Source organism: Phaseolus vulgaris, chromosome 11 (assembly GCF_051622355.1).
Source record: "Phaseolus vulgaris cultivar YP4 chromosome 11, ASM5162235v1, whole genome shotgun sequence".
NCBI classification, from domain to species: Eukaryota; Viridiplantae; Streptophyta; class Magnoliopsida; order Fabales; family Fabaceae; genus Phaseolus; species Phaseolus vulgaris.
The window spans coordinates 47,285,889-47,307,874 of NC_143508.1; the positions used below are offsets into that span (position 1 = coordinate 47,285,889).

At 32.7% G+C, this 21,986-nt stretch overlaps 2 protein-coding genes across 2 annotated transcripts; one reads left to right on the top strand and one right to left on the bottom strand.

The window, feature by feature from the left end:
- The first annotated feature begins 4,045 nt into the window (after nt 1–4,045).
- On the top strand, nt 4,046–7,851 carry LOC137828416 (B-box zinc finger protein 22). Its single transcript, XM_068634986.2, has 3 exons — nt 4,046–4,372; nt 6,114–6,539; nt 7,344–7,851. The coding sequence occupies exons 1-3, from the start codon at nt 4,190–4,192 to the stop codon at nt 7,623–7,625; spliced, it is 891 nt and encodes a 296-aa protein (XP_068491087.1). The 5' UTR covers nt 4,046–4,189; the 3' UTR covers nt 7,626–7,851.
- Nucleotides 7,852–15,273: 7,422 nt separating this feature from the next.
- LOC137826591 (Pentatricopeptide repeat (PPR-like) superfamily protein) lies at nt 15,274–18,174 on the bottom strand. Its single transcript, XM_068632609.2, has one exon. The coding sequence runs from the start codon at nt 18,082–18,084 to the stop codon at nt 16,222–16,224; it is 1,863 nt and encodes a 620-aa protein (XP_068488710.1). The 5' UTR covers nt 18,085–18,174; the 3' UTR covers nt 15,274–16,221.
- Between the last annotated feature and the right edge of the window lie 3,812 nt (nt 18,175–21,986).

Genomic DNA, 21,986 nt, shown 5'->3' on the forward strand with positions numbered 1-21,986 from the left:
ACAACTCAGACAGTTATTTCAGTTAGCTGAGTTGGTGGTTTTCACAAAATAAATCTGTTAAGTTCAAAAATGAATCTGTTGTTTTCATAACTGCTTTTCAACTGTTTTTTGAAAAGAAGTTAGAAACTGTTTTCTATATAAAGAAAAGTCTCTCTCACATGAAAAAGCGCTGAGCAATTACGTTTTTAACAGAGATCAAACAATTTCCATGTGAGAAGAAGGATTGAAAGATTTTTGAAAGGTTTTTCCAAAGAGATTTTCAAGTGTGCTTGTTCTAGGAAACCTTTGATCTTGGTGAAGGTGCTGGTGCAGTTCTGCAGCAAATTGAACTACTGGTTTTGAGTTCTTGCATCTTCTTTTCAGGTGTAATCTTTCCTTTATTCTGTTTTGTAAAGGTGTAAATGTTAGTCACTCCTTGATAGGGTTTCTTGGAGTGCAAGGTGTGCTGAAATAGGGTTTTTCAGCATTGTTAGTGTTGTTCTTGTAGTGTTCAAGAACTGCTGAGTTTGTAAGTAATTGGTACTGTTTTTAGTGGATTCCACCTTGGGGTAAGGTGAGACTGGACGTAGCTCTGTATGAGTGAACCAGTATAAAAACTTGTGTGCCTTTCTTCTCATCCCTACACTCATTTCTGGTTTTTCTTAATTCTGTCAAGAACTAAATCTGTTCTTTTGAAATTGAATATGTTAATTATGGGTTTAAGTAAAAACTGTTCTTCCTGATTTGTTAAAGCTTTCTAATCACAAACAAGGCAGTTGTATATGATGGTTTAAGTGATCTGTGAACAAACAGTCTATTCATTAAAATCTGAGAAAGAACCATTCTCCTTAGAACCTTGTGTTGAGTAAATTTGTTTGATTTCTAAGCATAACTGTATCTTTCATCCTCATAATATTCAGCTGATCTGACTCTGTTGTAATTCTCTGTTAATCACAATTTTACATTGAACAAATTCAAATTGTGCTAGATTGCTCTGAAGAATCAATCTGTTTCATGTAAAAACAATCTGTTCTTTTTACCTCTGGTATACTGAAAATTGTGTGTTCCTGCGAAAATTTTATAAGCTCAATTCACCCCTCCCCTCTTGAACTTAGACACTAATAGACCCAACAAAAACAAGTAAAATACATAAGAAATGATGGTTGATTTGTGTATTAAAAATTTTCACAAAATATTTAGCAAGAAGAATGTTTGATGTGATAAAAAGAAGAGGAGTTAAGACTAATGACAAAGAGTTAAAAAATTGGAAATTTTGACTCCAAAGTTGACAAAGGTATATTTTGGGGTACTCCAAAAAATCAAAGGCTTAAAAAATACTTTGAATAGACTAATAGGAGACTATCTAATATAGAACATGACTTTGCAAATCAACTCATAAAAGCGCCAAATGAAACAAGGCCATCAAATATAGCAAGATCATCACATAGTCAAAAGATTAAATGCAAAGGAAACAACAAATAAAGGACCATATACTTCAGATCACACAGTTCAAACATAATTAGCAACCCTATGATCATTTCTCTTGTAATCAAGTGTTTTAACCAGGAATGATTGTTGTTTCAAAGAATACTCAATGTATTAGCTAGAAGTGGTTGTTGTTTCAATAAATACGGTCTTACCTAACTAGAAATGTTGTAACCCTAGAACAATATTCATCCAATATAATTGGTCTTTCACTCAATTATTTACAAGTCAATAAAATATTAAACTACAGAGACTATAAACAAGTCACATAAATTAAGTAACATCCAAATAAGTTCCTAATCTAAAGATATGACTCAGAAATCAAAATTGATGTTAACATGACACAAATAATTAAGTGTTGGAAAAAATCTTCAAACTCTTCACTTAAGTAGTGATGATAAAATTGAATTATTTTCCAAATCAATAATTTACAAGGTAACACCAAATAAAATTATTCATGAGTTAAAAGACTATAACTCCGTTCACAAACACAATATAAGAAGATCTACCTTAACTAAAAATAAAAAAATAATTTCAATAATATTTTGTGTTTCCTTTTATTTTTTTTATTTCGTTTCGATTATGTTTATTGATCCTGCCTGTTGACCGGAGCGCTGGAGAGTGCCTCGTCAAAGGATCGACGTGCGCACCGCTTATCACCTTCGTTCCTCCTCTGGATCTACTTCAAGAACCTGCAAAGAAACGACACGGCGCCGCTGCGGCCGATCGCACTCCGACGCTCAAGTCAGTGACGGTATCACCAAATACTAAGAACTAGAACCGTGCAAAAGCTCTCTCTCACAACAGCTCTGTCACTCGCAAGCGTAAAGTGTATGAACTGAACGTGCGTACCTCAGAAAGTTCGTTTAAGAGCTCTTATATACCTGGTGATTTTCTCTCTCCTGGCAGTTACAGACTTGGACACGTGGCTCGTATCCAACTGTACACGTGCCATCATCCGGAGGCTTACTGACTTGGCGCTGCTTCTACTCTCATTTTGGCTAAGTTACCTATGCATGGTACTGCCCAGTGCATAGCTAACTTAGGAGTGCGATCTCTACTGAAACTGGCGAGTTAGGGCCTTCATACACCTTCCCTGTGGTCTCGTCGGCCGCCTTCATAATCTGCTTCTCCTTCATCTTCGGCGATGTGCTTGTTCTGGCGATCTCCGATTGCTTGGTCGCCTGAGTCTGCATCTGGCGACTCCATCCTCAACCTGGCGATCGCCTATTCTGGTAAACTGGAAGTCGGAACACGCCAACTTAACAATCGGCGACTACACGTGCCTCCCGACTTCCTTCCTAACTGCCAACCTGGCGCCTTGTCAACACGCCTACACTGTAGCAGGGTGCCACGTCATCATACCCGACCACCAGGGCGGTACATTTATATTCTTTGAACTTCATTTATTTTTCTTCCTTCTACCTTTAACTTTCAAACAAATGAAATGAATTAATCTTATGTAAAAAGTTAAATCTCCCTACATTTCATTGTTAAATATTATTTCATATATTTTTAAATTAATTATTTTATATTATTACTTCAATAAATATATAATAAAATTTTATACATTAAATAACTCTTTTGTGTTAATTAATGCTTATTAATTATAAATATTATATATATATATATATATTTAGAATAAATTTTTCAGCTATATTATTTATTTTACCCCTATAATAATATACAGATTTTATTAACAAATTATTTTAATTATTTAATAAATAATTAAATTATAATTAACAATATTTGAAATCATTACTTTAAATTTTTAAGAAATCTATACTTTCTAATGTATTTTTTACAAGTTGTAAATTCAAATTCATACATTATATTATTAATTACATTATAAATTCAAATTCACATTCCATATTATTAATTACACATTAGTTTTATTTTTAATTTATACTAACAATCCTTAATACAAAATAATATTAATCAATTTTAAATTAATATTCATTTATTCATTTTTAAAATATATATTTCATTTTTAGCATTTCAAATTACTTATATTAGCTCTCGTTACTTCCGTTAATATATTATTATTCTTATTAATATGTTTTCGCATACTCTTTTAAACTACTCTCAACAATGAATTTAAATATTTAATACTTTTATTATGCTTTATTTCAAAATCACTATCTTAATATAATATATATTTTTTTTAATTTTCTTTTATTTCTATTAACTAATTCCTCTAATTATATTGTTTTTGTTTAACCATTTTTTTAAAATTTAATTCATTATTTAAAAAACAAAATTTAAATATAATTCTTTTTAAATACCACCGGTTTTGTGACATGAGATTTGCAAGCTTTAAAATCTGGATGGGTTTATAATTAGCATTGAGTTAATTTGGAAAATAATTTTTTTTTCCATTTTTGTGGTAGATTTTCATTTTCTGCAATGATTGTTATTCATGATAAAAACATGATTAGTTGTTCTAGTTTTAATAACTAATTAAGAATACCGAACACAACTACTGTGAACCAACCGGTTCGGTCCCAATCCAGCAACGTCGGTGTCCCAGCCACGTGGCATTCGTCTTCACGCCCTTCAAAAATATCCCGCATTTTGTTCTGCTCTCCACCTTCTTCTTACTTGGCCCTCGTGTTCCCTTCTCTCTCACACACCCAAGCTTTAAACTTTCTCTTCTCTCTCCCACTTCTTCCAACTGGGTCACTGTAACTCACTCTAACTCGCTCCAACTCGGTTCAGAATCGCCATGAAGATTCAGTGCAACGTCTGCGAGGCTGCGGAGGCCAAGGTCCTGTGTTGCGCTGACGAGGCCGCACTGTGCTTGGAATGCGATGAAAAGGTTCACGCCGCCAACAAGCTCGCCACCAAGCACCAAAGAGTTCCCCTCTCTCTCTCTGCTTCCCACGTGCCAAAGTGTGACATATGCCAGGTATGTATCTCCTATTATTGCTTCTTAACTTTCCTTTCATGAAAAGGGGATTTAATTCTAATTCAACCCTTTTAAAATTTATGGACTTTAATACTTATTGCAAAGTGAGTTTATCATTTGTGTGTTATAATTTGGCTTTATGTAAGTAAAATCTTCAACATTTTAGCTGTTTTTCTACCATTTCTTTAGTTGTTTTCAATAATTAATGTTTGGAATCAGTGAACTTAACTGTGCTGGATTTGTGGAAAAACAACTCAGAAGCCTCTTGTTAGTAGTATTTGGGTCATACATGTTTTGTTCCATCAAGGTATTTCAAAATGTCGGTTTTGTACTGACAGAAATTATCATGTTTGTAGTTCATATGTTTACTAAGTCGGTTTTAGTTACACTTAAAATTTACTCTAACATTCTTTCAGATCTTATCTTTTGGGTTATATGCCAATTGCTATCAAGTGTTAGGTTCTTTGAAGGTACACATTGAGATTTGGCACCAATGAACGATAGACAAAATCATATAAAAAGACTAGTACACCACCTTTAACTCAAAATTTTAAGGAAATAATTTGAGTCTTTCTACTACTTATATATTGTTTGTCTAATTCATTTTTAATTTAAGACTTTTAATTTACTTTGAATTCCTAACTTTCAAGTTGCTATTAAACTATCTACAAAAATTTAATTTCATATCCAGGTTCCACTAAGTGGGTGCCTAAAATATCTAATTTCATTCTGGGGCAATATTCTCCATATCCAGGTTCCACTAAGTGGGTACCTAAAAATATCTAATCTCATTATGGAGCAAGGAACCTCTCTAACACACTTTTCCTAATACCCCTTCTTGTTGATCAAAATTTATTGGAAACTACACAATCATGAAGGGGGTTCGTTAAATATGAAGTGAGACCTATAAAATTTTTGTGATTGTCAATAAACTGCAGTCAATTATGAATAACGTTGTTAAATATTGGGTTGTTAAGTAGCATACCTCTTCTGGATAAATGCAGGGACTAACAGTGTATTGAATTATTTTAGGAACTAAAAGTAACAGTTCCAAAATAATTTTTTTACAAGGTTACTTACTAGTTACCATTGCTGACTTGTAAGTTGTAACCATTTGTGCTGCTAACTAAATGGATGTTCTTTCTTGTTAAAACAAGGATTAAACTTTGATTCAACTGCTTCAGGGGACTTCACTTTCAATTTATGAGCTTTTATGCGTTTAGTGACCTTGATGTTGTTCAGCTCTAAATGCAGTTATTAACTTTCCCTTCTTTGATTGAGTTGATTAAGCTACTATTTTACAGTTATAGTGTATTAGTAAACATTTGTAGATAGATATGATAAACTCTTCATGGAAGATCTAGTCTCAAAAATGAATTTCTCGTTGGAGCTTTGAAATTTTTTTTCCTTACCAGGTTCATTTATCTTTGATTTTAAATTGGCATTTTGAGGATTTTTTGTTAACAAAGTTCCTTCTGTTGTTATAGAAATGGTTTAATTGTGTTTTCTTTCTGGATTTAAATTACAATATCATCCTTTTCTAGAAATTCGCTTTGTTTTTTTGTATTTTGCTGAATTTTGTCAAACCAAATTATTTGTTCTTTGAATCTGTGGTTCACTATTTGGCATTGTTACCAAGAGAGAATTTTCTTGATTTGTTAGATGTTCCGGTTCAGTTACATATGAGTCTTTCATTATTTTGGATTGCTTGTGATGCTAATGTGTGCTATTCACCGTACAGGAAATGGTTGGTTATTTCTTCTGTTTAGAGGATCGGGCTTTGCTATGTAGGAATTGTGATGTATCTGTTCACACTGCTAATGCCTGTGTCTCTGGTCATCAAAGGTTTTTGCTTACTGGTGTGAGAGTAGGCCTTGAAGCTACTGAGTGTGGTGCTTCCTCGTCCTCTGTCAAGTCACAATCTGGGGAGAAAACATCTGATGCTAAATCTTCATCCATCTCCAGAAATGTCTCCTCCCTGCCTCAGCCATCAAATTTCAATGAAGTGCTACCCTCCCAAATGGGAGCATTTGAGGACTTTCCACCAAACAAGGTGTCTTATGGTGGTGGTTATACTGCTGGAAACGTCTCACAATGGCCCATGGAAGAATTTCTCGGGTTAAACGAATTCAGTCAGTATTATAACTATATGGATGGATCATCTAAGGTATGCTTTAAGTTGCAATGAAGTCTATTCGTCTTGTGTAGTTTTGTGGAGATCCTACATCTACTAGAGATGAGATCAATTTATAGTATATAAATGAGTACAAACTCACCTTATTAAGTTGGTTTTGTATCAGATCTTATCCTAGCGAAGTTTATACAAATGGTGCAAATCTCAACTATGTTAGTGCCCCAATCCATGCTGTAAAACCAATGTACAAAATTTGACCTATGAGAAATTCAAAATCCTGTACTAGTGTTCTAGATAGAGGAATTTAGGTGCTCAGTGTTCACATGATGCCTAGTTGGATTTCTGTAAGATCTTCATGAAAATCTGCTAAACTCAGTACTGTAAGCTGTAAAATTTAATGTAAATCATACAGAACTATGCAATGACTATCTTTTATGGAAATTCATGAGTAGTAAGGAGTATTCCTGTTGATTTTGACTACCACAAAACGTCTGATATTATCAGTAAGAGAATGTGAGATAGTTGATATAGTTTAAAAGACATGCACTTGTCAAAGGCAGATGTATTCCAATGTTTTATTTATCAAACATCTCTTCTTGTGCTTGTAATCTTAATCAGTTGTCTGCTCTTTTTCCATGTATTACTAGCTAGGGATTATGCATTGTTTCTACACCTATATTTTACCCAAACTAGTATCCAAGTTGATGTATTTTGACTTTGTTTTGAGATTGTAAATGAAGTGGCATTCATACTTGTCAACAATCTTGATGTTGGCTTGATATGGTTATCCATTATCTATTATTCTTGATCTCATCTCGTCCCAATGAATCTCTGCAGGCTGACAGTGGTAAACCTGGAGATTCTGATTCTTCAGTTTTGAGGTCTATTGAAGAGGAAATGGATGATGACTCCTTCTTGGGGCGTGTCCCAGATTCATCCTGGACAGTTCCTCAGATCTCTTCCCCTCCTACGGCTTCCGGATTACACTGTCCGGAAATCCGTCGGTATACATCTGACAATGCTATGTTTGTTCCTGACATATCCTTTTCTGACGTCCGGCGGCAGCCTCACCATGTTCTTCATAACTCTATTCATTCAAAACGGAGGAGGAACCTATAATTTGATCACTTTCACTAGCTTGGTATGTTAAAAAGATTTTTATCTGTTAGAGATGGAGTGAGGTTTTGAAGTTGTATCCTTCTTTAGAGCATTTGAAATTCATTTTGCTACAACATGTTTCTTGTATTCATAGCAGTCCTCAATTTCTTTTTGGGAGTGAATCACTGAACTCTTCATCTGTTGTTGGAAATTTGACAAAGAAAGTAGCTGTAACACCATTTTTAAAGGCTTTTCTCATTGTTTGTTCATCATAGATATCCATTCAACATATGCTGGTTCTTGTAAGGGTGTTCTTTGAAGTATGTTTGGATAAATTTCTTCTAGATAAATGTTTAGAAGAGAAAAATACCAAAGGAAATGAAATGATTCTTAAAATTGAAATTAGTTTATGCATAAAGTTAAATTAGTATAAATATAAGTCAAAAGATAAAAAAGTTATATATGTTGTGTATGTAACTAAAAAATTTATAAGATATGTATTTGATAATAAAATTGTTGAACTAATTTATAAATGGTTATATATATTATTGGTTATTAACTAAATTCAAGATATTACTAATAAGAATTTAAACCAAATGTTCTATCTGTATATGTTTATTTAATAATGAATTGTCATGTAATAAAATTGTTATTTCTTTTGTAAAAACTGTAAAAAAAAACATATCTTTAGATTAATACTGTGTCGAATTTAAAATATTTTTAGAAGTTCCCTTTTTTATAAAAATGAATTTTTTTAAAAACAATATGAGTTTAATTAAACTTTTCCAGAGGAATAAAAATTACACCAAACAAAATACACTTATTAAGATATATTTAGTTAACTTAGTTAAAAGTTAAAAAACTAAAATATAATTAAAAGTTGGTAATTACAACTATTAAGTTACCTTACTAAATTAGGACACAAATCATCTCTCATTTTTCTTTCTCACATGTTTCACCAATAAAATTTGGCAATTAATTAAAAAGTATTCTTTTAATCTTTTTCATACTCTTTTTAAGGGGAAGTTTCATAATTAATTACTTTTATGGAGAAAGTGTGTCGCCTATTATACTATGGTTAATAATGTCATGATTAAAATATACAATAAATTAGAAGTCTTTAAAATAATAAAAAATAAAACAAATCTATAATCACTCTATATAAATGTCTAAAAGTGTAGTAAAATAAATATTTTAAATAATATAATAATTAAAATAATTATGTAATATAAAAGTATCCCAATAATAATATCAATATACTTAACTTTTTTTAATTATGAATATACCTTATTTATTAAAAAAAAATTAAAAGAAAATAGACTTATCTTATGTGAAAAAAATATTGAAAATAGTGAAGTATGTTTATATAAATCGATGAATAAAAAAAATAATGTATATGAAAAAAGTAAAAAACACTTAATAAACATTGTAATGAAAAAATTGAATTAAATATAAGAAGTTAGAAATTAGTGTTCAAAATAATATAATACTCCAAGCAACGTTTCAAAAAAATGTCACAAGTTACTTGAAATTTTTTGTTTACCAAATAGTACTAATAATGTATATTTAATTTTTTTTCAATTAGTAGAAAAAAATAGAAACGATGAAACTAGCCTTTGTAGTTTTCTTCAAATATTTTAATTTGCAACTTTTTATATCTTTTAAACCTTACAATAATGCATGGAAATGAGTATTTTTTACAAGAAATCTAATAAACTATAAACTTGATTACATATATTTATAACTATTTACTTTTAGTTTTGAAAGGATTTTTTTTAATTTCATATTTGTGTTTTATATTAAATTTCAAGGTGTCAAACTGTTGTCATGTGTTGTGTTGGTCGATAAGTGTTGTTTTGTTATTAATTTCTCTTTGTCTCCATTTTTCAAATATTTTTTATTTTTATTTTTGAAGAAACATTATAAATAGCTGGTTTTTTAGGTTATATTCTATTTTGAAATACCTAGCAAATTATTATAATATGTTTGGACAGGTTTTACATCTGTTTTCCTAACAAAAGACAAAGTGTCAGCATCATATGGAGGACCAATCTAGAATGAGACATGAAGACAAAATTTTGATGATTATGGGAAAGTTTGTGCAAACCAAATACGTGAAATTGTCGAAACATGTCTCTACAACATCACTTCCTCATTAAAAAAAACATCTAAGCAGAACATCACTGGAGCCTTCTCTTTGACTTGACACAATGCATGAGAAGGTTTAGGCCAATAGATATGAGTTTGTGATGGTTTAGGCTAACTTATTATACCAATTTAAACTAAAATGTAAATTAGTCTTGCTAAAAAAATATCATAGAGTATAATTACTAGACAAGATTGCCAATGTCTCGTCACAATTATATATATATATATATATATATATATATATAACCAATCCTAATGAATATTTAAAACTAATTTTTATGTTTAAACAATATCTAAATCAAGGTTAAGAATGACATAACTTAACTTCAAAGAGAAGGTTATTCAAAGGGAAGACTAGCACAATTAAAAGATTAATTAATAATATAAATAGATAACTATTTTAAGGTATTTATTAGTGATATTATTGTTCATTTATTATTATGTATTGGTTGTGATATTTGTATATTGATCTGAGTGTTAAGAGTGTTTTTATAGGTATATCGCCTTTCTAAGATTGAGATGAAGATTTGTCAATGACTTCCATGCACCCTAATGTTATGTCAATAGATGGTGTAGTCTTTGCTTCATAGTGAATGTACCAGATGATCCAAAGTGAAGAACGAACGTGATAGAATATGTCAAAAGTGTTAAGACGTTGTTCAAGGAAGTGATAGAAGTAGTCAATAGAAGCAAGTGTTAGATGATGTCAAACACTAAAAACTCACACTTCAACAGAGAAGATTTGACAAATAACATTACCAGAAGAATAAATTGGACAAAGTCCTATACACCGTCCAACATTCAATACATCAGATGATGGTTGAAATGCACCGCATCAGAGGATGATGCACTTTGAACGTAACAGAAGGTCATGCTTCTGAAATGTGTTGGGCGATCAAATAATAGGAAAATTTCCAAACTTTTACATTGTATAATTATTCCTGAATGTTTTCTAATTTTTTTTTATATGATTAGTTTATATAAATCAAATATTTAATCAAAATGAGTTTATTAATTTGATATAGAAAGTTTTTTAAATAAATAGTTTTAATTGGAAAGTGAAAAACAGAACACGCATATTTACTACATTAAAAGTTTTTGAAAAACATTTTAAGGAATTAAAAATGTGTGCTCTATTTTTCAACTTAAGATATTCAGTCTACATGTGTCCATGTTTCTTTTGTTCATAGCGAACAATATCTTGCAAACCTTCATCCTTCCTTTCTGTGTCGTCTTGTGTCTATTTGGAATTTGGGAGAGACCCATGACTATGCATATGCACAGAAGAAACCCGTGTGGAAAATGATACTCAGATTCAGCTCGCCTCCCTCCTCATATAAAGACCGATGCGAATGGTAACGACACATGACAAGATAAGGACGACCGAAAAGCTCAACTCTTTAATCACTCTACAACCTAGAAAAGCCTTTAAGCCAGAACCCATTTCTATTGTCAGGAAACCTCTTGTTTCCTTGTTTTCTTTGCTTCAGAATCTGCTTAAAATTTTGAAACATGAGTGATATTTCCTCATCGATTGAGTTTTCATACTCAACCTCGGACACATCCACTTTGTCTTCTAGATCATTGAGACCTTTAGTCTCCTTTCTTCTAATAGGTGTTGACTTAACTTTATCTTGAAGACCTTCGTCAGATGAAGTTGATGCTTCCTTTAGTTTCGACCTTGTAAGTGAACTTCATGCACTCTTAGAATTCTGAAAAGCTAATCCCATATGAGCTTTTTTTTAAGTGTTGAGCCTTTGTTATGGTCATTGTTGCTAAACCCTTTGGAACGCAACCACTCTTGCTAAACCACTTTGTTTATACAAAGGTTGTGATCTAAACGATTACAAGTTTCGCTCACTAAAATAAATTTAACATCCTAAGAAAAATTCAAGATTGAGCACACTCTTCTAGATATGAACACATCATTGTTCTTTCTCACAAATTGAAAGCTTAAGAATTTCTAAAGATAAAGAGAGCTTGTTTATAGATATTTTTGCTGTTGTCAATCTTTCTTCTTTAAAGAGAACTTTTTTACAAAGAGTTGAGAAGAAAAGAGTTGTTGCAAATATTTTTTTGAGCCATTGTGAGACAAATAAAAGTTCTTCTTCTTCAACTATCATATGTCCATGTTTTAAACTTTTAGCCACATTAAATGTTCTTCATGTAGCATTAACTGCATGTTGTGAGACAAATACAACTATTGTATGTTCACGTTTTAAACTTTTAGACACATTAAATGTTCTTCATGTAACCTTTAATTCATGTGGCCTCTTTACTCAACCTCTATAATACATGGCATTATAGGCCTAGCCAGGGTAGCTTTTTTCCTCTTCATCAAAAAGCTTGGGTCTAACATAGTTGGCTGACTCCTAACATTCAGCCTGTTCAGAATTATTTTTTTGGCATAAAATAGCTTTAAACACACCCTATAAGATATCTTAATGTAGACATTTTATTATGAGCTTTTGAGAAAAAACGAAGAGACAAATATTCCCTGCAAATAGAAAACAAACATTTATATGTGTATTATGAAATGCTTAAGGTTTATCATCTCTCAAATGAAATACATAACAAATAATGTTTGCATCTAACAAAATACTTATATATCTTTAAAAAAAATCACTTGCATTTAAATCCTTATGTTCATTAAATTATGTTTTATATTTTATTATTTAAATACAAGATCAAAACCAAATTAAAAGGACAATTGAACTACGATCGATCTAACAAATAAGAATGTATCACAAATGTTACATCACATGACATAGAAATACTAGATGATATTTCATGTGATGAGATAATATTTATGTAATTTTATAATTTAAAAAAAGTTGAAATTTAATTTGTAATTTTTTTAAGATTTTTATATTAGTAAAAGTAACAACTTGACGAGTGAACAAATAAGGAAAAAGAAAATGGTAAAAACACATTATTTAAGGAAAAATAACTAAGAATATAATTAGAGAAAGGTATAATTATTTTTTTTCCCTACATTTAAAACCAATATTTAATTTAATATAATAGTTTTTAAAAAAAATCAATTTGGTTCCAAGATTTTTTTAAAAAAATCAATTTGGTCTCATCCACTAAATTCTCATCAACGACTATTAACGGTTAATGACGTGACACACTAATATTAATTTAGGGTTTAGGTCACAAATGGGGAGTTAAGGCTATAGTCTTATATCTCATTAATTTTTCACATTCTTCACCATTAATTCACATACATTACTTACTCCCCCTTCTAAAAGGTCTCCTCTTCTCCCTTCCCTTTATTTACTCTGTTCTCCCTCTTATTGTCCGAAATGAATGCTCTCTCATCCCTTTTCCGCTTTCCCCTCTCTCCATTTCTTCACACCCTCCCTCCCTCCACCGTCAATGCTTTACTACCCCAACAATCTAACACTTCCCCAATATGATTACGCCACCCAACAAGTACACACACCACACCAAACTACTCATACATGATGGAGAGTCAGAAGGAAGGTCTAGTGACTGAGCTGGGGAAGTTGCAGCAGATGGAGAAGAAGCTGGACCAGGGTGCAGGTACTGGTGCTACTGCGGGCAGTGATGGTGGGGCGGTTGTGGGAGTCTGCAAAAGAAATTGCACTGCAGAAGAACCCATGCTGTGAGTAACGAGAACAAAAACATAAAAACTGAAGCTAGCTGCTGCATGGTGCCATTGGTGCTTCTTCAAGGTGAAACCCCATGTGCTAGAACAACCTCTCGTTATCATAACATTAGGATTTTAAATATCTTTTCATCATCAAAACAGTATAACATATAGGTTAAATTATTCATGCAAACTCTTGTTATTTTTTCTATTTCTATATATTTTTTTAAAAAAATTATAAACTTTAAATGGTAGAAACTAAAACAATGTGTATAAGAATGGAAAAATACAAAAAAAAAGTCAATAACAAAATATTTTTATACATTTCTCTTTTAATAACATTTTTTTATTTTAAAAAAAGTAAACCACTAAATGATTGTATTAATTGTATTAATTTTGATATGCAGTTAAGCATATATATTATTCCTTCAAATAAATAGAGTTCTCCATGAGAGAAAAATATTAAAAAAACATTTTTTTTATAAATTAAGTTTAGTTTATATAAGTTAAAAGCAAAAATTTAAATAAATTATGAAAAAAAATCTATAAATTAATTTTAATTTATAAAAGAGTTATGTTTTTCTTTTTAACTCTCTTCTCCAAAAATTCTACCCACAGCAGTGCCAGTACCTACACCCACCGCACCAGCAACTCCACCACCATCATTTTCAGGGATGAGAGAGATATTCCTTTGGGACATTAGGAGGGAGAAGGAGGGAGAAGAGAATAAATAAAGGGAAGGGAGAGGGAGACGTTTTAGAAGAGTGAGTGAGAAATATATATGAATTAATCATGAAGAAGAAGAAGTTGGGTGAAAAAGAAGTTGGACAAAGAAGGTGAAAAAGAAGTTGGACAAAGAAGGTGAAAAATTAATGGAGACTGTAGCATCATCGCACATTGTGAAAACTTAACAAAAATAATTAAATTGAACCTTTTTAAAAAACCTCAAATTCAATTTTTTAAAAATCATTATATTAAATTAAATATTGACAGCAAATGTAGGGAAAAAAATAATTATACCTTAGAAAAAATGTTCTTATTTACAAAAATTAGTTTCTTTAGTTGTATTTCTTGGACCTCTACAAAATGTTCAATTTCAAATTGTAATGAAGTTACCAATTTAAAATTTCGAACACTGTCATATAACTAAAAGTGACAACTTGAACGAGAATAAAGAAAAAGTGTAAAAACACATTATTTGAAGAAGGATAACCAGAGTATAACAAGAGAGAATATTCTTATTCACAAAATTAGTTTCTTTAATCAGGGTTAAGCCTCTTTTGTGCAGAAAAAGTAGTATAAGAAAAAATTAACAGAAAATCAGAACCTTAATGTAGCAAAACCTCGAAACAGAGCTTCATAAATATAGAACAGAATACAGTAATACAATAAAGCCGGATATCATTAGGTGATAATTAAATCAAAAGACAGATTTGACAATACGAGCCATTGTTCTTGAAATGCAGGAAGAAGGTCCCAATTAGAAGGTAACCTACTAGTCATGACAATACATAGCCAGCATTTTTTATGCCAAAACAGTCGTATTAAGATATAACAAAACACAAATATTATCAAGGACAAAACTTAAGGTTAATACTTTACATGTTATTGTTGTTCTCCAGTCAAAATTGACGTTTTACTTCACTAATCTAAGCAGGAAAAGTCAGCACTAAATGTTGGTGGTGCTGGTTATAGAAATGAAACTCAAACTTAGAATAGAGAATCACACCAAAAATATCTAGGGTAGAGTACACCTACGTCTTGCCTTTATTATATAGGAGTTCACTGTTCTATTTTTATACTATCTTTGTTATAACAAGGGTATCTCTCCATAACATATATCAAGAGACATGGCATGGCATATTTTGTTTTGTAATTACAGCATCAATCAAGCTATCACCGGCATGAATCAAATAAAACAGATAAATGATTATATGTTAATACAATTACTCACAGAACTATGGCACCCAAATAATATCAGATCCATCTACAGTCCTACTGCAAACACTACTTCTACAGCAATACAAAATACGTTTAAAACTGAGCTTCAAAGGGAGAGAAGAAAAGAAAACCTTCAATGAGAAACCATCCCTTCAATCGGATCTTCTGTCAAGCCTCCTCAACCAAACTCACTAGCAAAGTGTCGCTTCACACTCATTGATGAGCAAATTGCCAATACACAGTATACTTTCAGCCTTCCAGACACTGCTTAGGATTTTGAAGACTCGGCCAAAATCTTGAGTTCTTGATTTCTTATCAGGGGGCTGAAATTTAAATAACAAAATTTTCTTCATACCCTTTGACCACTTCTGACATCTAACCTATTTTTGTTATTTTAAACATTTTATCCACAGCTTACACTCTAGGATGCACCGGTGCTGAAAAAATGTTGTGTGCAGCTTGAGTGTTCCCTAAGTACTTCTATTTTTGCCCAGTTTGATGCCCAATAAGTAACTATACCTTGACACTGAATCCAAAGTTACTCGGATATACAGGCTGAATAGAATTAATTTAGCATCATTCAACATGAAACAGTACACATTTAACTTAAAATATTAGATCTTCAAAGTATCTTCCCTCAACTCCTTGCCTGTGTGCTTGAAACCTGAAGCAATGGTGTGACCCCAAATATGGTCGATCAGGTTTGCAACATTACAGAAGCCAAATAAGTCTAAAGTAACTTCCCCCAGACATTCAATCCAAAGTTACTTGCCGATTTGATTAAGAATCTTTCAAAGTGAGACAACACACATTTGGATTAAAATAGTATATCCTGAAATTATCCATATACAACCCATAGAACAAATCTTCAGGGACAAAACATTGAGTCTACAGATCAGAAACTCAATATAATCAGCTGTCGAAGAGTGTTTGGAATTTCACTCGCTTTTTAACACTACGCATTCGATCATACCCAATACCAATCTTGCTATGCATTAACTTAATCGCTAAATCTGCATTACCAGCCTTCCTCAAGGCATTGATCAGCACAGTCCGAACCTTTCCTGGTATTTCCCTGCCCCTATCCACAATCCCATCAGCCAATTTGCAGGCCTCCTTAACACGGCCAGCCTTGCACAGCACACCAATCATGTCCTCATACGCTCTCTCCAGAACAATCCCCATTGGGGCAAGCTCATCCAACACCCTGCAAGCTCTTGCAACCTTGCCTGAAAGACACAGCCCAAATGAAAGAGCCCTGAAACATGCAGCATTCGGCGTGACACCTTTGTCGATCATCTCCTCCCACAGCTTCAAAGCTTCCTCGTTCCTCCTCTCCTTGAAGAGCTCACTAATAAGTATAGTAAACGTATAAACCGTGTGCTCACACCCCTCTTGCTCCATCCGCCTAAACAACATCAGAGCCTCATCAACCCTCCCACTCTTGCACAAACCATCCATGAGAGCATTGTAACAATACGAATCCGGCGGACACCCCTCTTCCGCCATCTCCTCAAACAGCCTCTCCGCCTCATCCACCCTCCCAACCTTCCCAAGCCCATCAATCAAACTCGAATAAAACACAGCATTCACAGCCACACCATTACCCTTACAAAACCTATAATAATCCATGGCCTCCTCCACTTTCCCACTCTTGCACAAACCACCCACAACAGCCCCATAAGTAACCTCATCAGGCTCAACTCCATCCACCTTCATCCTCTCCAAAAACGAGAGCGCCACATCCATGTTCCCGCTCTTGGCATAACCATCAATTATGGCAGTATACACAGCCTTGTGAGCTACACAGCCTTTCTTAACCATACTCTCAAACACAGAACAACCCTCCACAACCTTTCCCTGCTTACACAACCCACATATTGTTAAACTATACGCGTGAGAAGGGATTTTCGTTACCAACACTTCATCCTCCTCCATCTCATGGTACAGACTCACACACGAATCCATGTCACCCTCATTGTAACACGCCTGCATCAGGGTCATGTACGTGACCTCATCGGGTGGCACGTTTCCAGCCTCCATTTCGCGGAGCGTGGCCAAAGCGTTCCGCGTTCGCCCGACCTTGCAGTAGCCTTTGAGGAGCGTGTTGTAACTGACGATGTCGGGTTTGGGCGAGGCGCTTTCCTGCATTGATTTGAATACGCGCTCCGTGGAGTCGACGAGGGAGGCGTTGACGAGGGCGTTGAGGAGGAAGTTGAGGGTGTGGAGGGAGGGGAGGAGGTTGTTGGCCGTCATGGCGCGGAACAGCCAGAGGAGGTCGTGGAGGAGGCCGGCGGCGGCGAGGGTTTTGGCGAGGGAGTGGGCGGCGGGGAGGGTCATGGGGAGGTTGGCGCGGCGGAGGGCGTCGAGGGCGGGAGGGAGGGAGGAGGGGGGAAGGAGGTGGAGGAGGGAGACGTGGCAGTCGAGGGAGTGGGAGTAGTTGGGCTGTGCGGCGGCCCAGGAGAAGAAGCGCGTGGCGGTGAGGTGGTCGGAGAGGGAGCGGAGGGTGTGGGAGATGAAGGAGGGGGAGAGTGTGATGAGGTATTGGCGGCAGAAGAAGTCGAGGTTGGACTCCATGGAAGGGGACCCGTCGAGGAGGGAGAGGATTTGAGGGACCCACGGAGAGGTTTGAGGGGAGGAAACGACTTCGGAGAGGTTGCAGAAGGGTTCCACCACCTCGCGCGGCGGAGGGAGGGGTGCGCTGAACGAGCGTCGTGCATTGTGGCAGCGCAAAGGGTAAACTCGTTTGATCAGGGCAAGGTGGGCTCTTCTCATCACTCTACTCTCTTGTCGGATTTCCCGCAGAAGAAAAAGCTGCGTTTTTATTCTCCTCTTAAGTGTTTGTTAATTTGGTTCTTTACTCGTAAGATGGACTTGAATTTTTTATTTTTTTTTCAATTTGATAAAAAAGTAAAATATAAATTTGTTTGTGTTTAAAAATAATTAAAAAATAAATATAATTTATTTATGTCCTTTTAGTTGTTTGTAGTTAAATATTTGAGTTAAAAAAATACAAATTATATAAAATTGTCACAAATGAAAAAAAAAATTGTTTCAATTAAAAAAATATATATTTATAATTGTAAAATATGTAGGTGAAAATGCAATCAATTTTAATAAGTTAAAGCATAATTGATTTGTAAACTACATACAAAAGGATACAAAAGGAGTAGTTGATATTAAAACAATGTCTTTTGAAAAAAATAGCTATCATATAGTCAAATATTTATCATTAAAAAGAGTTTCGAAAATAATGAAGTTCATGTTGAAGCTAGTCAATTCTTTTATGGATCCTGTAATTTTTGAATGTCATTTCAAATTTGTGGTATTATTTCATAATGATGAGGGATTGGGGACTGAGGTGCAATGCCTTAATATGGTCGTTGATATTGTTGGGTCTTGCTCATCTTGGTCATCCTCATGATTTCTACCATGTTGTTAGACACCATTTACTTTATAGATATTCAACTTGTTTCAAGGATTTTTTTTCGAGATAAAAATAGTGTGACCATCCTAGCTTGACAGTTACATCGATCGATATGTCTACGTCACACAGTCATGATCTGTGTGATAAGAATGTCGTAAGGAAGAGGCATGGTGTTGTCTTGACATTTCATCGTGTGTTGTATGATATAATAGATCAATTAATTAATATATTAGTTTTTTGGCTCATAACATAAAAGTATTTTCATGCAACAATTGAAAAAAATTGCTTCCCTAAAGACTCAAGATGTGCACAAAGGTGTAATGAAGTAGTATGTCATTCATGTTCAAACTACCTACATTCCTCGCATTTTGACCATGCATGTCTGGTCTAATCGTAGTTGCCAATGTCATATCACGATCATAGTTAAGGTCATTAGGGATGTTTGAAGAACTAAATTTCTGACCCTTGATATTTCTAATGAGCCAAAGTATCCAATCTGAAGGTGTTATTACAATCATCTTATAGCTAACCTTAATAAAAAGGTTACCATCATATACGATATTTAGATTTGAATCAAACACTCTAATAAGATCTTCAAAATATGGAGCTTTTAGCATTAGAAAATGTTTTAAACCTTAGAATTGCAAATGATGTTGAAACTCAAACTCTAACGACGCAAATAAGGGAAAATTCATGATATTAGTTGTGAGAGCTTCTCTGGCATAAAACCTCTTCATGTACTCTATCATCTGCTCACCTTGACTAAAATAATGTGTCTGATTTAGTATGTCCTCAATACCTTGGAGTTGTAGAGCAGGAACCGCAACATCAGTTGTTGGGGCTTTTCCTTTATTATCTCTGCGACTTTGTTGTCTTTTACTTGATGAAGAAGTCATGCCTACAAAACTTACTACATATGATGGAAGGAGCCCATTAACATTCAAATAATATTATATGACAACAATTTAAGCAAAGATATCATATAAAATAAATAATGAGATAGTTGCACAATATATATTTAAACACTTAATAGGGTATTTCAATTAAAGCAAGTGCTATAGTGGAGTCATATATTGTAATGATTACACTTCTTTCAATTTGAATTCTATTTCTACAATTTGGTTCCAATTGAATTTAGATTTCACTAGTTAGTTTGTAAGAGATAAATCATTCAGGGGATTGGTAAAAACATAATTAAGTAAATTACACTTGGAAGGTTTTTAGTGGAATAGAGTAACAGAATATTATTAAGTTTATCCCTTACATTAAATTTTTATTGCCATGAACAGTAATTAAGAATCTCTTTGTTCTTATCTGAGTAAGTAACCTAGTAAGAAAGATCCTAATTTATAGTTTTGTCACTCTATTTAATATTTCTTTGATTCGTCTTATGATATTTAATTATTATTAAATGATTAGTTAAGATTCTAGGTAGTCTTATCATGTTCTAATACTTAAATGAAACAACTTGGTTTACACTATTATTTTGAAGAATGTGTTAGACGAAACTATTCGCTATAAAATTTGTTGAACCAAAAACATCAAATGGAGTTCTAAGGTTTATTATCTTTGATAGCCTTTTGATGTTTTGGGCTGATTGGGCTTGAGTTTATTTGGTTAAGTTTAGTTCAACCCAATAGTTATTTTCTTTCCACACATCATGTATCCTTATAAGGCTATTATGCTAGGTTTACAATAATCAATAATACACAAATTATTTTATCTTTCTACGTGTCCCTCTTTCACACTCAAAGCATATATCTCTGCCACATCTTCTTCTTCCTTGAGCCTCTGGACTGTTCATGGAGAAAATCAATATGGTATCAGAGCGGGTCTAACCCGCTCTGCTCCGCTACCATCGGTTCTCTTCTTCCCCTCCATTCCTTTAATTTTCCTATTCCGTTTCTTGTTTTTCTTTGCCCCTTTCCATGGCTGCGACCCAACAAAATGATCAACAAAACCCTATCAGTGCCTACTAACTTCATCTAGGAGAAAACCCAGGTGTGGTTCTTGTTGCGCCACAGCTTGACGAATCCAATTATCACTCTTGGAGTCGGTCTATGAAACGAGCTTTGCTTTCAAAGAACAAGTACAAGTTCGTCAATGGTGATATCTCGGAACCAACCCGTGATGATGAAAATTACGAAGCCTGGGAAAGATGCAACGTCATGGTGGTTTCATGGATCACACGTACACTGACTACTCAAATAGCGCAAAGCATCGTGTATATTGATAATGCAAAGGAGTTGTGGGAAGATCTTAAAGAACGATTCTCAAAAGATAAGAGATATTAGACGAGTAAAACATTATAAAACAAGGTATTATATTAAATTTCATATATATTATATTGAATACTTATACGCATAAATTATTATCTAGTATAAAATTATATTGAATGTCAAACAATAATTATAGAAGTTACGTTGAGTCCACTACAATTATATTATTTTTCTTGTACAATCTCTCTTTTTCCCTTATAAGAAATTAGTTTTATATATTATTTTCACATATTTATTATATTAAAGTATATATTTATTTTTTTATGAAATATTAATTAAAAAATAAAAATAATATAATTTACAAAAATATATGTAATTTTGCAAAAAAGATTACAAAATTATATAACCGTTATTTTTAAAAACAGAAGTTATTTAGTTATCTAAAAATAAATAAAATTTAATCAACTATTTAATTATTAAATAAATAAATTATTTTTTTATTAAAAAAATTGTTTAATTAAAAGATGATATAAAAAAAATTTAATAAATGATGTATCCTCTTTAAATAAGGGTATAAACTTCATATTACAAACAATTAAAATACCTGTCCTATAAATTTTTAAGATAACTATGATAAAATATTTAATATATATATATATATATATATCACTTTTTTAACTAAATAAAATATACAAACTTTTTTACAAGGATATTTAAATTAAATTTATTTCATAACCCTTTTATATATCTATAACATTAACAATATATAAAAATGATATATAGTATACAATTTCTTAAATTTTATCCTTTAAATAAATATTTTTTAAATTTAAATAATTATTTATAATAAAAAACCACTTATATAAATAAAAATATCTACATTAAATTAAAAAAATATTTCTTTTATAATTATTTTTTATAATTTAGTAATATATTTTTATTTCAATAATTATAATAATTTTTTATCAAAAGATTTTTTTTTATGTATTTTCCGTAGTATATAATATATATACACTCACATTCTCAACTTT